The sequence below is a fragment of the Daphnia pulex genome, chromosome 2, assembly GCF_021134715.1.
Source record: "Daphnia pulex isolate KAP4 chromosome 2, ASM2113471v1".
Lineage (NCBI taxonomy): Eukaryota > Metazoa > Arthropoda > Branchiopoda > Diplostraca > Daphniidae > Daphnia > Daphnia pulex.
In genome coordinates, this window is record NC_060018.1 from 9,390,003 (window position 1) to 9,405,657 (window position 15,655).

Genomic DNA, 15,655 nt, shown 5'->3' on the forward strand with positions numbered 1-15,655 from the left:
ATCAGACACACAAAAACCCAAGTGGATATTATAATATTATATTCACATTGGAAAGTAACATGCAAATCGACTCTATATACCGTAATGTGCATATAGAGTTATTGCCTTTTTCTTGTGTGTTATTTTCCCCTTTGTTTTATTTCAATTTTATTTGACGGCCCTGGATGTTATCTACGCTCGTTAGCTGGAAAGGAAAGAAAGAAAGAAAAAAAAGATTCGGTCAAAGATGCAGGTGATGAAGTTGTCGGAGCTTGACGCCGGGACCGAACGAAAATATACAAAACGGGCAGCACACACACAACACACAACACGGCGCATTTGCTGCCATTGGAGGGCGAAAAGGCGTAGCCCGCACGTACATTGGAACGCTGAGTTTTTCAAGAACTACATTTACCATAGTGCTAGAAATCGACGAGAGTGCATATAAGAAGAGAGAGAGAGAGAGTGCCAGGCTCTCTTTCTCTCCCCCAACACTCTTTTGAAGTGCGGCAGCTGGCCGCAGCCCGCACAGCACCGCCAGCGATCTACTATAGCTGAAAAAGAATGGGAAAAGAGAATAGACGGAGCGAGCCAAAACAAAGGGCATATACCGGAAGTCATCAAGAGAAAAAAAAAAAGAAAAAAGAAAGAAAAAAGAGAGAGAGAGGGAGAAAATAGCGAACGAAACAGCCAAAATCAACAATTCCTACTCTCTCGGGCAAAGCCACACACATCACCGCGTGTAGTAGTAGTATAGACTAGTTGTATTTTGTTTTTCTTTCTTCTTTTTCTTTTGTATTTACGCTTCTCTCTTATAGCAGTCTACACGTCGGCGGGATAACGACAGCGTTGGAACAACAGCACGTTCACACACAACAGATATAACTGGACGTAGATTGAAATCTCTTCCGTGCTGGACTTGAGCAGCACCACCAGCACTTGTACGCGTATATATAAGCTTTTGTAGAATAATAATCCGCACCGGCCGATTATTTCAATGCGGTTCATTCTGACAATAGTTTTTCTTTTTTTCCCAGCACAGGTGAACACGGAAAAATATTCATCCTCTGTTGTTATTGTTGTTGTTATTTTTATGATTATTATTTCTTTTTAATAGGAAAGGAAAGAGAGGTAGAGAAAAAAAAAATAACAATTTGACGGCCTGGTTTTCTTTTCTTTTTGATGGGGGGGAACATCAACAGGGCCGACTGCTGTTTAGTTTCAATTTTCACATCAGTCGAAAAAATTTCCAACTGGTCACAGCAGAGCAGAGCAGAGCAGCCACCAACTTCAGAACTCTCCCGAGTGCGAGCTTTATGAGAAGGAATAGGCGAGAGAGAGAGAAGAAGAAGAAGAAGAAGAAGAAAACGGCTGTTGACGCATACCACCCTGCTGCTCTTCGTCGTTTGCCTAATGGAGCTGCACAGCCACCAACGGCAGGAGCCGGGGCTGGTTCTTTCATGGCGTGTCTTCTATTTACCCCCGACCGTTCGGCCCATTCCCTACCACCACATATATATAACAGTTATATAGACTGCTGAAGACTAAAGAGTGTATATAGAATAGCTCAGCACGGCCCCTTTAAAACGCCATTTCAAGAGGTTATGTTATATTATATAGCCTCAGTTTAGTCAGCATCAAGTCGAGGGAAAAAAGAGAGACCTGCGCTAGATAATAGAGGGAGGTTTCGACTCATTCATCCACTATTTAGAAGGATCTTGAAAGGAAGTCAATCGGGTGAAAAATAAGCCCAACATGTTAGCTTTTCGGTAGTAGCTCTTTTGTGTAAACTTCCTCAAAGTTGCCTAATCGCGCCCAACTGGGAAGCCGCAACCGCTCTCTATATACGCGCCTGCATGTATGCACATGTGCAGATAAGAAGTGTAGTAGTATGGAACCTCTTATATATGCCGCATAGCTTGTATAGAGGATAGCAAATCTGTTTGCATTTTGATTTCGGCATGAGAGAAAAAGTATAAGCCTAAATAACAATTTTCGTTTCCGCCCCACAACTTTTGAAATAACCAGCAGCGCCGCCCGGAAAAGGAATCCTCCGTTACCCTGGAGCCTCTCTTGGCCTGCACTCGCAAGCACTCGTCGCCTGCACTTGTGTCTTCTTGAGTGACGAGACTATACAAAAGTCATCATCTTAACTCCCAGATGACGGGGGTTTTACGGGGTTTTACGGGGAAATAACTATTAAAAAAACTGGAGACATTTCGAGGAAAGCGCCAACGAACGTCCCCATTTCGGATTTATTGTGATTGGGGACTGCTCCCGTGTGTATGTGTGTGAGAAGGCGACTTCTTTTGCTGTACCAGAGAGGTGAGAGAGGAGAGCTATGCCGTTCAGACTTTTGGGGTTGTCTAATCAGTCGGCAAGCATGGAGTCGTCGTCGTCGTTGTCGTCTCTGTGTGTGTGTGTCGTCATGTTACGTCGCTGAAAAGCCGAGTATAGTCCCGCTTTTTTAAAAATAGTTTTGAAACTTTTTAAAGACGAGGAAGCAAAAAGGAGACGGAAAGAAACGGAGGCACAGAGAAATGGAAACAACAAAAAGAAAAAAGGGAATAAAGAATGAAAGAAACAAGAGAGACGAAAGAAAAAGAGAATAACGACGACCGAGAAGAAGAGAGGACATGACATCTCTCCTTCGTGCGTGTGGAGAAATTTGTCAGCCATCAACGTAAATAAGAGGCCATAGATTCACTGATGTACACGGAAGAGCAGCTTGCAGGAGCTCAGCCAGTCTCGGCCAGCAGAGTTTTCCAATTGCGCCCCATCGCAAAGCCAGCACATCAATGTCATTTCAAGTCGTAGATTTATTGCCCTTGTTTAGAGAACTTGCGAGTGTATATCTATATATATTTATACTCATATCTAAATATACCAATGATATTTCTAGGCCTTTTGTTTTGTGTAGTGTACATCTTCTATATATACGTCTATCGAAACATAGCCAAATATTCGGAGGGACGAGCCGGGAGCAAGAGAGACACAAAAGCAACTAGGGGGGGATTCACTCACCGCGAGGAGACAAGCTGATGGATTGCAGGGCTTTTAGCCACTTCATCGTTGATTGTGACGCGCGGCTTTTAAATTCCCAATGGCAGGCAGTAGAGCGCTGGAGGAGAGTGCGTTGTGTGGTGGCACTCTCTCGATGAAATCAAATAATTTTCACAGGCGACAGGAGGGATTTTCACGGCCGGTTACATATTCATTGTCATCCACCCCACCAACCACCAAAAAGAACTGTCCCTATTATTCACCAGAATCTCTCTGTCACTCTGTCTGTTTAAATAATACGTAGAAAAGACACACACCGCGTCAAATGGAGCGTGATGATGTAGCAGCTCCCGCTCTGAGCAAAGCTGAGGAACGACTGCCAGAGCCACAGCAGCGGATCGCTAAAGAGTCCCGCGAGAGTCCACCACCACCCTACCCCACCCCACATCCCCCCTCTCGTCAATATAAAGAGAGAGAGAGAGAGAGAAAATAAGAAATAGAGAGACAGTTCCAGCGCACAGCATAGCTGGCCAACTGTATATACTTTTTTTTCTTTTTTTTTTTTGTGTGGACTTTCTGGCTTTTTTAAGCCAAACTGCTAAACATTCCAGTCGTTTTTCTCTTCCTTCTCCTTCGAAACTGTTTTGACTAGATATTTACTGATGGGAGTTCCGATGTCCGACTGTAAATCAGTTGAATTGCGACCCGGCGGGGTAAAAAAAAAAAACAGTATGAATCTGTCGTCGCTTTCGGCCTCCTCATTAAGCCGAGGAAAACCATCACTACGAATTCAATTTCTATATTGATGGAATTCCTGGCCGGTTATTACATTATATATATTATGACTTGATTTTTATGATGATTATCTTTGGATTTTTTTCTTTATCTTTTTTTTTTTACGGTCTGGAAAATGGAGAAAGGCGGAGGGGAGATTTCAAAACGTCCCGGCACCATCTTTCCTTCGATAATCCATTTATTATTACGGGAAAACTATTGATGGAAGAAAACGCGGAACGAAAGGTGCTGTAACGGCCAATTAAGAAGTCGAACTGAAACAGCAGGAGTGGAGGTGAACATCTATGGAGCGAGATTTATATCCATTAGAATGTAATAGAAAAATACATCGACATAAATAAATAAATAAAACAAAAAATTAAAACCAATGAGATTATATCGGCTATCTTATTCAATAGCCATTTAAGCTAATATCATAAACATTTGAACATAACAACCTGATTGGAATAGATAGTTTAAAAATACCAAAGGCATACCTTCTGGCGTTCTTATATTCATTTTTTGGCACAGTAAAACGTATGGAATAGCAATAAACTGAGGTTTGAACACGAGAGACACTATGCAGATGACCGTAACATGATTTATCTCTACCGATGGTTTTTCATTGACAACGACAAAACACGGTTTTTTTTTTCATGCTGCGGGCCCAATACATGTCAAGCGAAACGATAAATGTTGAGTACTTTAGAGTTCCTATAACAGTCGCATATAGGAGGCAAATGTGTGTATTCATGAATCGCCCCAAAAGGAGTGATGTATATAGCATGTAAGTTTCCCAATTTGGCGGTGTAGTGTTGCGTTCGTTGTGTGTGCCCTGTGTGTGTGTTGTGACTCTCTTCTCGTTTTCGCTCTCTCTCTCGGCTGGGTTCTGTTGTTGACACTGCTTCTCGAATGGGTCGACCCTTCTCCCCTTCCACCTCCCATAGCACTAAAAGGACAGTATATACATTTATATTTATTAAAACCTTTTCTTTTTCTTTGTGTTAGGATCGACAATCTTCAATTTACGACCCACTTTTTGGCAAGGGACATGATGCAACAAACCAAAAGGCAGCAACATAAAAGGGACGAAACTATGAGGAATGTTCGTCTATTAGGTATTATACTTCAAAAACTTTCGATGTGTCTCTCGTCGTCGTTGAAGACGATCTGTCGATACAAATGTGAGCTGCTAAATACATAATATCTGTGAATAGGTTGTATTAGCTATCGTTTCTCTTTACACGGGTTTCGGTTGAAGTCTGACATCATATTCTTCTCTTTCTTTGTGTTGTATCCAAGAATGCGTCGTGGTGACGCGGTTTAAAGAGTTTTTTTATTTTTTTTATTTTGCTGCTAGTATAGCGCCGCATTCACCAAACAGAATGATGGATTCACTCGGAGAGAAGAGAACAGTAGCGTCTATTGTGTCACGGAATCATGGTGTACCATATTGAATACCAATCCCAGACCCTCATCGGGGCCGTCGCCAAGTTTAGAAGTGCGATCGTCAAAATATACAAAGAAAAAAAATGCTGAGTTTTCTCATGTTGTTGTACTCGAGTGTGTCGTGTCGTATTTTTACGCAGCACGGTCCATCATCATAGTACAAAGGAGAGATGTAACCATTTATGGGTTAAATTACCCTATAGGTATAGCCTTTAATTTTTTTCTTCTTCGACAGATGAAAAGAGAAGAGTCTCATCGCATAACAGTTGCTGCAACGCTGAAAAGAGTTGGGAAACAATTTCCAAGAGATCACACACAGCACTCGAATAAGAGACAAATGCGAAATAAAAGAAATCTTAAACAGTTACAGGCTCGCTATAATAATCGGGTGACAGCAGCAGCACTATCATTTCTCCACATACATAGTTACAAAGAGATCGTATAGATTTCCCGGTATTCATCAAAGCTGATGGATGAGAAATGGGAAGAGAGGACCCTGTTAAAAAAAAACGAACCGTTTTTGCATTTGTGCCAGCCGATCATGCGCACTGTTTTTTTTTCCTCATTTTTCAATCTCATCGTTCTTGTATGCGGGTTGGTTTGTGTAAGAAACAAAATAAACCGGCAAACGCGTGCAGTCTAAAAGCTAGAGGATCCGAAAATAGATGCTTTTCTCTCTTTTTCTCTCTCTCGACCGCTCTCGACGTGGGTATATAGTATACAGAAGTTGCTCGAACTACAATATCTATTTGTAAGTATACAGTTGGTATACATACGCTGAAGCATCCACGTGTACCAGCGGGGATTCATGGAGAATTTAGCATATCCAGTAAATAGGCTGTATAGAGCTAACAATGCCTCATTATTCGAGTCTGTACAGCGGGAGGGTGTTGTGCTGCATTATACCGGTAGCATAGACGCAATTGTTACTTAAACTGTACACAGCGTTCCATTCCGCAGCATTATATTTTGTTACCGGGGCTGTATGCACCGCCAAAGACATCCCCGGAATGCAGTTCAGTACACACCACAGGCTGTGTGTGTACTCCCTCGCCACAATAATATGGAATAGCAGACTGGCACAATTTCACGGTCGCGTTAAGCGATAAAAGAGAAAAATACGAAACACCCCATGCTCTGCTGTGTGTTGTGTTGCTCCAAAGACCAGCAGGGCGCCTTGTTTTGAAAACGCTGTACGTCGCTTTTTGGCAAAATCTATTGACATACACTTGAGTAATGGCAGACGATAAAGCACTCAAACTCAGCTAGTAGTCTAATCTTTAAAAAAGGTATCAGTACATTTGGAGTTGCTATCAGTTCTTGGGGTACAAGCTTCAGCCTGAGCGAGGCAACAGTATATAGCATCAGGATCATCCATCACGCGTGCTGCAAGTCACTCGTAAACAGCGGACAGGAGCAACAGCAACGTTCCCATCCAATTATACCACGGTCCGCATTGACGGGAAGTCTTCGTTTATTTATTTATTTTTTCGAAGGAAATTTTTCAGGCGAAGAAGGAGATGGCAATGCGATAATCGCTAAATTCATGGCTGAAGATAAAAATCTTTCTTTCAAATGAAAAAAAAAAAACAAAAAAAAATTGTGGCGAGTCAGGTGTGACGTGTGTAATCCAATCAGCCTATCCGACACAGTGTATATGTTGCAAGTACAAATTTAATTTTTTAAAAGAAAAAATAACTTATCTATTCGTAAATTCATCGTTATTTATATCATATCATGAAACTAATACTTTTGAAAAACTTTAAAAATTTATCTGTTGGAGCCTTGCGTTAATTTCCTTTGTATTCAGTCGGCTGTATAAAATGACGTTGGTTATGTGTTGAATTTTCTTTCTTAACATCACAACACGCAATAGAATATAATAACACAGTCATCATCTCGCAACTTAAAGATTCTTTTCACCTTTACTGTTTCTATCCAACATTTGTAATGCTACTCTATAGCTTCCATAGGAATGGACATTGCACAGCATGCCCATTCTTTATATTCCATCAACCATCGTTCTGTCGAGTCATTCTTTTCTTACCTGCGGCATCATAGGTTGATGGGTGGTCGGATTTATTCCTCGCGTTCGTTTAACTGTATGTCTTATTTTTACTAGTGTATATTGCCATACCCAGTAGTAGACCCAATAACACATGTTGCCGCATGTTGCAGCCGGTTGCAGCGAGTATTACGTGAGATGTATAGGTTCTTGGCGTGCCCATATACTTTGACCTTTTTCTTTTCAGTAGATTGCTCTCATTGTGTACCAACAACCACGGCACAAAGCAGTTTCCTTCACAATAACTTAAAGAGATAACGATCTTTTCTTCCTTCCAAAACCGAGAACTTTTTTACGTGATTCCGTTTAAGGCCGTCTACAGTATGACTGATTTTTCCGTGACAAATGAAAGGAACGAAGTCAGGGGAAACCCAAACCTACACATTCATATATTCTTTATGGAGATGTTTCTGTATAACGTTACATTGGGAAAAGAGGAAAGTATGGGCCCCCCTTTTTTTCATACTTTCCTTTTCTCCCTTTTCTTCCCTCGGGCCGATTCTCTATGGATTCGGTCTCTAAAACCGTAAACATTACGGAAAACATTTAAATTTGACGGATTTTCTTTTAAATATGTCACATCAATTTATACTAAAATGTAGCTTGTTCAATTACCTTTCACAAAAAATTATTCCAAGTCGTTTTCTGTTAACTGGAAACGTTTCACGAATATTCTTTCATGACACCCTCTTTTCCCTATGCGAATCTCGAGAGAAACACGAAATTGGGTGAAAACATGGCGGATTCCGCAAGAGTGCGTTAGGGTGTTTCATTTCCGATAAAAGTCGGAATTTTTGCACCAAATTATTTTGGACCGACTAAAATATCGTTAAAATAACACTGATTTTTTTTAAAATGAAATCTTATCTATTGCCGCAAATGAAAAAAAACCCCAAAACCCTACTTTTTTATTTTTTGAGGGTCAAGTTATTACATGATCAATTTCTTATTTTAACTGTAGATGGTACACTAAGAAAGTAATTTTTTCTGAAAATTTGAACTTTGTTCTATTTTATTTGGTATTGCCGAAAATGATTACAACATCGAAAATTGTGCCTTTTTGACTAATTTACGGAAATAGTTGATTATTCAAATTTTCTTTGGTGAGGGATGGAACTAATAGTCGATGGTGTTCAGTGTTCTATAACTTAAAAGTGCATATTGAAGTTGTTCCTCATCTTCAGTTACATCTTTGAAATCATTAATTATTTTGACTCCACGCTCAGCGCAATCATTCGTCACCTCTAGAGATTTGACGAAATTTGCAACTGAAGGTGATAAAAATGATTTCAACCGCTTTGTAATATTTCTGTACAACGGCTTATCTTTCGTCGTTTTTCATTAAGTTGAGACTATCACCGTTAGATGCGCTCAAACTTGGGAGGCATTTGAAGGGGGCGGAATAGAGTTTGAAAGAGGCATGTCCGTAGAGGACCCATCAAGACGACGCCGTCTCCGAGAGAATATTCCGCCATAAGAGTCGGGTAACCATAGTAAATGGCTCTGGTACTGACCATTACAAATACTACGAATAAAGCAAACCAATGACGCGTACCCCGGCCATGGCATCCTTGCGGCGACCATATTAGGTGAAAATTAACTTTGTACGATGTGAAGTTCTTACGGGTTTGGGAGGGTCCCTTAGATTTTAGTCTGGCTTGTCTAGTCATTTTAAAATTGAAAACGGTTTTTATTTTATTTCCCGTTCTAGTCCCTTTCTTCCCAGGCCATTCCACCCACGCCGGATTGTCGCCCCCTCATAAGCGCGCATTTTCTCTGTTTAACAGAGAAAAAGGCGCACGGGGTGGAAATGGGTGGAAGAAAAAAAAAACAATAAAAAAACGATGAATCGGAATAAAGAAAGAGATTTCAAAATAAAAATAATGTTTAAAAATCTCAATAATATGGTGAAGCTGTCAATAAAAACACTCCGAATGTGAATAGTTGTGGTAGTCATCGAAATAATATTTTCAAAAAGCCAGAAAATAGAATCACTTACGTAATTTGAGAAGTACTTCTCCAGAATGGCCAGCGCCTTGTAATTTTATAAATTCATAAATTCTTACTATTTTTTAGCGCCAGATTCCCTCAGTCGGGCGATAATCGTCTCGCCTAGTCCGTGTTCGTTGTCTCGAGCATAAGAAACAGTAGTACGTCTTTCATTGTCGACACAATTGACGTCCACCTTTTCTTTCTTTATATTCTTGAGTAATACGTCGATGATTTTCATGTCCTCTGCACCAGGTGCAGCAATGTCAAGTGGGGTACGGCCATAGTTGTCTTGACAATTGACATCTGCTCCCTTGTTGATTAAATGCTCGGCAGTGTTTTCATTGGATTTCAAGACGGCCCAATGAAGTGCAGTCCACCCTTCTTCATCGCGATCGTTTACATCGCCTATGGCTTTGACTTTTTGAGCTTCCAGCAGTAGATCGATGATAGGGATACCGTCCCTTTCCTGTGCTGCCCAAATAAGAGGAGACAGACCTTGTTTGTCGGTGATGTCGGGATCGGCTCCTTTGTCTATCAAGTTTTTGACAGCGACGACGTTGGATGTCATAGCGGCCCAATGGAGAACAGTTCTTCCGCATTTGTCTACACAGTCAACGTTGACTTTGGGGTGAGCTAGTAGCAAATCCATGATCTCTTTGTCGTTTCTTCCTCCTACTGCCACATGAAGAGGAGACCGACCTTCTTTGTCTTGAATGTTGGGATTGGCTCCTTTGTCTATCAAGTGTTTGACAACGGCGACGTTGGATTTCATAGCGGCCCAATGGAGAGCCGTGTGTCCATTTCCGTCTAAATGGTCAACGTTGACTTTGCTATGTGCAAGTAGCAAATCAATGATCTCGTTACCGTCCCTTTCCTGTGCTGCCCAAAGAAGAGGAGACAGACCTAGTTGGTCGGCGATGTTGGAATCTGCTCCTTTGTCCATCAAGTGTTTGACAACGGCGACGTTGGATTTCATTATGGCCCATTGGAGAACAGTTCTTCCGCATTCGTCTACTTCATTGATACTGACTTTTTCATGTGCTAGTAGCAAATCGAAGATTTCTGCATTCATTGTGATCATGCCCGCACAATGAAGGGCGCTCTTCCCGAGTCCGTCACGCACTGAGGGATCGGCACTATACGGAGGATTTAGAAGATGTTGAGCCATTTCGGTTTTCTCCTACCTAATGGCAAAGTTGAGCGGAGTTTCTCCATTGTACAAAGCGTTGATGTCGTACTTGCCACTCGCTACTATTACATCAAACAGATCAATTTTTTCCATTGCAATTAGAACGATAATAGAGTGCCAATCAGTAAAGCTATAACCCCTTATGTGGTTGATCCAATCCAACATTTCTTTGTACCGGCCACTTTCTCGAGGAGGAGAGTACGGGAAAAACCCTCGTATTCGTATTCAATTTCGGTAATTTATTTGATGACACATAAGTGGCCAAGGACTGGTGAGTTCTTGATGTGGTATTTTTCCACAATCATCTGTTGGGCCCAAAGTACAGCAAACAGATCTTTGATCGTACCTTTTCCTTTCAAATTATCTTTGATGAGTTTCACTTTGCTTCGCGATTGGCCTTCCAACTTGTCCTTGACGTTTTCTTTGTTGCGGGAACGTTGCAAGACGATGCATTTCATATTCTTTTCTAGTGACCACCAATAATCTCCATCTTTTTCACTCGTCGTCTTGAAGACGATCCGAACGTGAAATGCCTTCGACGAATCCTTCGCTGGGCCAATGCTGCTTTGGTGTATTTCAACTTGAATGATTTTTGAATTTTTGTCCATGTCTTTTAAAATCCCCAGCATTTGAGTTATTTCAGCTTCGTTGAGTTGCTTCAGATTTTCTTCATTGAGTAGCCATCGTAAGAGCACAGGTTCTGATATTTTGTGATGCTCTTCAGGTTTGCTATCAGCATCAGGCACTAAACGTAACATTTGTTTAGACTCGGCACCAAATAATTTTCGAATTGACGCCATGACAAGCTTGTCTATAAACAAAACAAAAAAAGAAATGTTAAACATGGAACACAGAAATGTACCGTACACATACACCACACAGCTCTACTCGTTCTGTAGTTATTCCCCCTTAAAGTACCCTAATTTGCATATAGATCTACGGAGTGTTTCCAAACTTAGAGCTCGATTTAAAAGTTACCCTTCCCTTGATTGCAAAAATCTGAAACAAAATTAGCTTTTTCCTACACACAATGACAACGACCAAAAAAAATTCGTCGCGTTCCTACGAAAATTGTGTTTTTTGGGAACACCGAAAAATACCTTTTTCCATAAGGTTTTCTCGCGCGTTCCCAAACTTTGGGTAGGTACTGTATATAGTTATATTCAGCGATGATAATGATGGGTAATGATAATGATTTTGTCAGGATTGTAATAAATGAGTTTGTTACCATTTGGAATGATGCTGAGGTTAGTTATTTCCATATTGAATTGACATACGGATAGTTTTTCTTAAAGAATATCTAGATTCCTGTGCTGGGCTAGTTTATTTAGTTGGATTTTTCACTGGTTTTTTCTTTCGTTTAGGTTGCTCTTTATTAACTTTTACGTCTGGGTTTTCCTCGTGAAATTTTTTTATTCTGTCTACATCGACATATCATTCTTTTCTCGTCGTCTGAATATATTTTGTAATTTATATTTCCTTTTTTTTCTTTAACTCTGTAGGGCTGTTCGACATCTTTTTGACATTTGTTGCCATCGAGGCAACGCAGCATTAGAGTCTCGCTTATGTCTGCTACAATAGCCCGCCCCGCCTTGCCTGATTTTGTCTGACGTAATCTGACCTTCATCAACTGGTTAGACAAAGTCAGGCAAGGTAGAAAGGGGCATATCCTTAGTACAGTGAACTGCAGTGTTGTAAGCAAAATTTGCTGATAGTAGGAAATGGAGCAGTCTAACATCCTGCGTTGCCATCAAATTTGTGTCCAAAATGGCCGATCAGCGTACAGCATCTTTAAAACGTAGTACGCTGATTGGGCCGTTTGGGACACAAATTTGATGGAAACGTGGATGTTAGACTGCTCCATATGACCATTTAATTGGTTCTTTTTATACATAACTATAGCTATAATATCGGCTAATGTCCTATTAATTTTTTTAATACCATCGCATTAAGGTCTGAACGATTGTTCTTAATCGTGTTATTCCCTAATGTTTTTACAAAACATTCATTAAATCGGATTAAATTTTTTTTTCATTGGTCCGAATAGACCATTCTCAAGTTCAACGATTTAGTTTCTATCCTCAAATTTGGTATCCGTTTATAATTAAAAGATGAAAAGAAAGAAAAGAGCAATGAAAGTTTCTTGCTTTTTAAATAATTCTTGCAATCGCTTGTGGTCACTTAGGATTTGAAATCTTCTGCCGTACAGGTACGGGGAAAGCTGTTCAACTTTCTCAATCGCATAAGCTTCTTTTTCTATCATGCTCCTTCTTTTTCTCTATAGTATTTAAATGACGCTAAGCATAAGCAATTACTTCTTTTTTCACCAATGACTCTGTTTTTCACCATATTCTGTATGTTTCTGTCTTAAGATTGAACCGTATCTGAACACATCTGTGTAAAGTAGGAACTCTCACGAAAAGTGCTGATGATATCTTAGGATAGAAGGTGAGTTTATCATATATTTCATAAAAATGCAAAAGTGTTCTCTTCTTTTTCTGTCCATTTCCATAGAGCATCCTTCCGTGTGCACATAAAAAACTAAAGCAACATTTAAAGATTAACGAATTTTTCGTCGCGGACTCCACTTCACACAGTCATACAAAGTTACACGTTTCACAGTTATTTCAGGATGAAATAATAATAGAAAATTTTTTTTCTGTTCGACAAATCCTATGAGATTTCACTGACAAGAGTACCTCCTCAACCCCTAGCACAGTTTTCCTTTGGATAGCTGGATTAATACAAATCTGGATCATTCTCCTCGCCCTGCTTACCAACTATTCCGATTGCTTTGCTGCCTCCTCGCACGATTAGGGTTGTTCGAAAATCGTCTAGCACGAAATCGATACCTTCCGACCTCCCTACCACTTCACCAGCCTCTACATGCAAGAGCCTGTCGGAATCGATAATTAATTAAGGAACAAGCTTAAGAAATGATGAGGGAAAAGGCCATCGTGCCATCCAGCAGCCCGTGGGCATTTTTGGTAGTATTGGTAAAGAAAAAGGACAGGGATGGAGATTTTGCATTGACTATTCGACTAAACTGCTAAAAAATGTCCCGGCCACTTTCCCAAGAATGATGGATGTTCTTCTGTCTTGGCTCAAGTAAATCACCTGCCTCGTATACTTTGACGTCATTTTTTTCTTCTCATTGACGGTGACCCAACATTTAACACGTTTAGAATTCGTCCTCCAGTGCACTGAAAAAACGGGAAGTTGAAACTGGCAAAATGTTCCTTTTTAGAACAATCCATCGTAGGATACATAGTTAGCAGTATGGGATGTTGCCAAACCCCGTAAAGATCTCTGCCATAGAAAATTTTTGAACCCCTTCGAAACGTGAGAAAAGTAAGTTTTATACATAACTATAGCTATACTATCGGCTAATGTCCTATTAACTTTTTCAATACCATCGCATTGGGGTCTATGAACGATTGCTCTTAATACGCTTTTTAGGATTGTTTTCCTACTATAGAAAATTCGTTTCGGGTTTCGCTTCTCTGGAAGCGCTATCAGCTTTCAGCGCTAACTTAAAAGAATAAATGAGATATATAGAGGTGGGGGGGGGTCAGAGGAGCAGCAGTGCAGATTAAATTAACCCTCCCATTCTTGCTCACCCGAGGTACAATCTCCCTATGATCATTTGTTTAACTCCTTCCGAAATCAATAATTCTGATCTGATTATTTTGGGTATGGTTTTGGATAATAATGTTTCTTTGCTTAAGGAGAATTAAATGCTCTGCAATATTTCGTAGAGTGCATCTTATGTTTGTAGAAGTATATGATACAAAATGTTTCTCTCGAATCAATAACATATTTGACGTCCTGGTTTTCCTTTAAAGACGGCAATTGTGGAAATATCTTTGATGTAAATATCTTCTGTAGTTTGTTACGGATATTATAACCTCAATCCCATTAAATAGGTTGAAAGAAACCATCGCTAGCCCATCTCCAGAAAGAAGGGAGGAAATTGAGAACGACGACCGGATCCTCACCAAAAACGCTAGGATCGCACGGGAATTCAATCTGAACGCCCGTGAAATGAGCAAGCTAAAGGCCATATAGCCATATCAGAAGCCCCCCTTCTATCAGTGCGAGTTTGAGCTAGAGCAACGCCACCAAACGCTCAGTACGAAGAAGCAGAAAGTGTCAGAGACTTCACTTGCCTTGCAGTGCAACATGGCAGCACTCGCAACGCCATCTACCTCCGCCAGGGTCAGTGGACCAAAATCGAAGGAACGCATTCTGGTCGGGAGCACCTTCCTCGGTCCACCTGAGCCGAACGCAGAGAACATCCGCACAATCACGGCTAGACTCCGAGCCGAAAGAGCACTGGAAGAGCGCATCACTCAAGGTGGACAAGATCGCCAAGCCGACGCAGTCCCCTCGAATTTACCGGTGACCCCCATACCTCCATTGCCAAATCCGAAGGAGCTCCATGTGCCAACCAACGACACGCACCCCGAACGCCCACCAAGGACTCAAAGAGCCGTAAGCCCGCTTCCAGTAACTGAGCGTAACCTCCTGCTGGAGTGTCACTCGAATGTATTTGTACAACATACTGGCAATAGATACAACACAATGAACACATCGCCATGGTAATAAGGCGAAGGCAGAGTACACGAATAGGACAGCATGAGTAAGGGAAACTGGGCCTATTTACACCACGCTGAGCGGGCAATCATCCGCGAGCTCTGCATGGCTTTCAGGAGTCTACCCGGTTTGATTACACCTTCAAGAACGTCAGCCGGCGGCCACCGGTACAGCCTCCAACGATGCAGAGAGCGGTGAACACAGTTAAAGCGGGAAAATCTCTGGCTAGCTTGAAGTTAGAGATGGGCAATCAATATGTACAAGTAAAACGCGAAGGCTCACACTCTCCTGACCAGCAGGGGAGCAGAGCCGCAATTTACACAATAGTTAAAAACCGCAAGATGACTTCCGAGACAGCCTAAGTAATTCTTAGGGCCAGAGTGAGCATCGAGAAAGGTAAGGTCACAAGAAGGGAGGAGAATAGAGCCAACATTCAAGCAAAATACGGTTATCACCCTACATTTCTTTCCACATCAGTCGTTTGGTTGAGCGCACAAACTGCCGAAAGGCTTCCCATAAGGTGGGGTTCGATGGAATGGAATGCAATGGCCTAGGCCAAGAACCATCAATAGAGATGCAAGTCGCAGCAAAAGGAAGACGTTGCTTGG

General features: G+C 41.2%; 1 protein-coding gene across 3 annotated transcripts in view; it reads right to left on the minus strand.

Annotated features, from left to right (window-relative positions):
• The window catches only part of LOC124201036 (glutamate receptor-interacting protein 2-like), a 30,211-nt gene extending 26,717 nt beyond the window's left edge, over nt 1-3,494 (minus strand). For 2 of the 3 annotated variants that reach the window (XM_046597499.1, XM_046597491.1), the window contains exon 1: nt 3,004-3,368. In XM_046597499.1, the coding sequence (XP_046453455.1) occupies nt 3,004-3,049 (46 nt within the window). In that variant the 5' untranslated portion in view covers nt 3,050-3,368. Of the gene's footprint in view, nt 1-3,003 lie in introns of all 3 variants that reach the window. The other variant, XM_046597475.1, reaches the window with a different exon arrangement.
• Nucleotides 3,495-15,655: the final 12,161 nt, after the last annotated feature.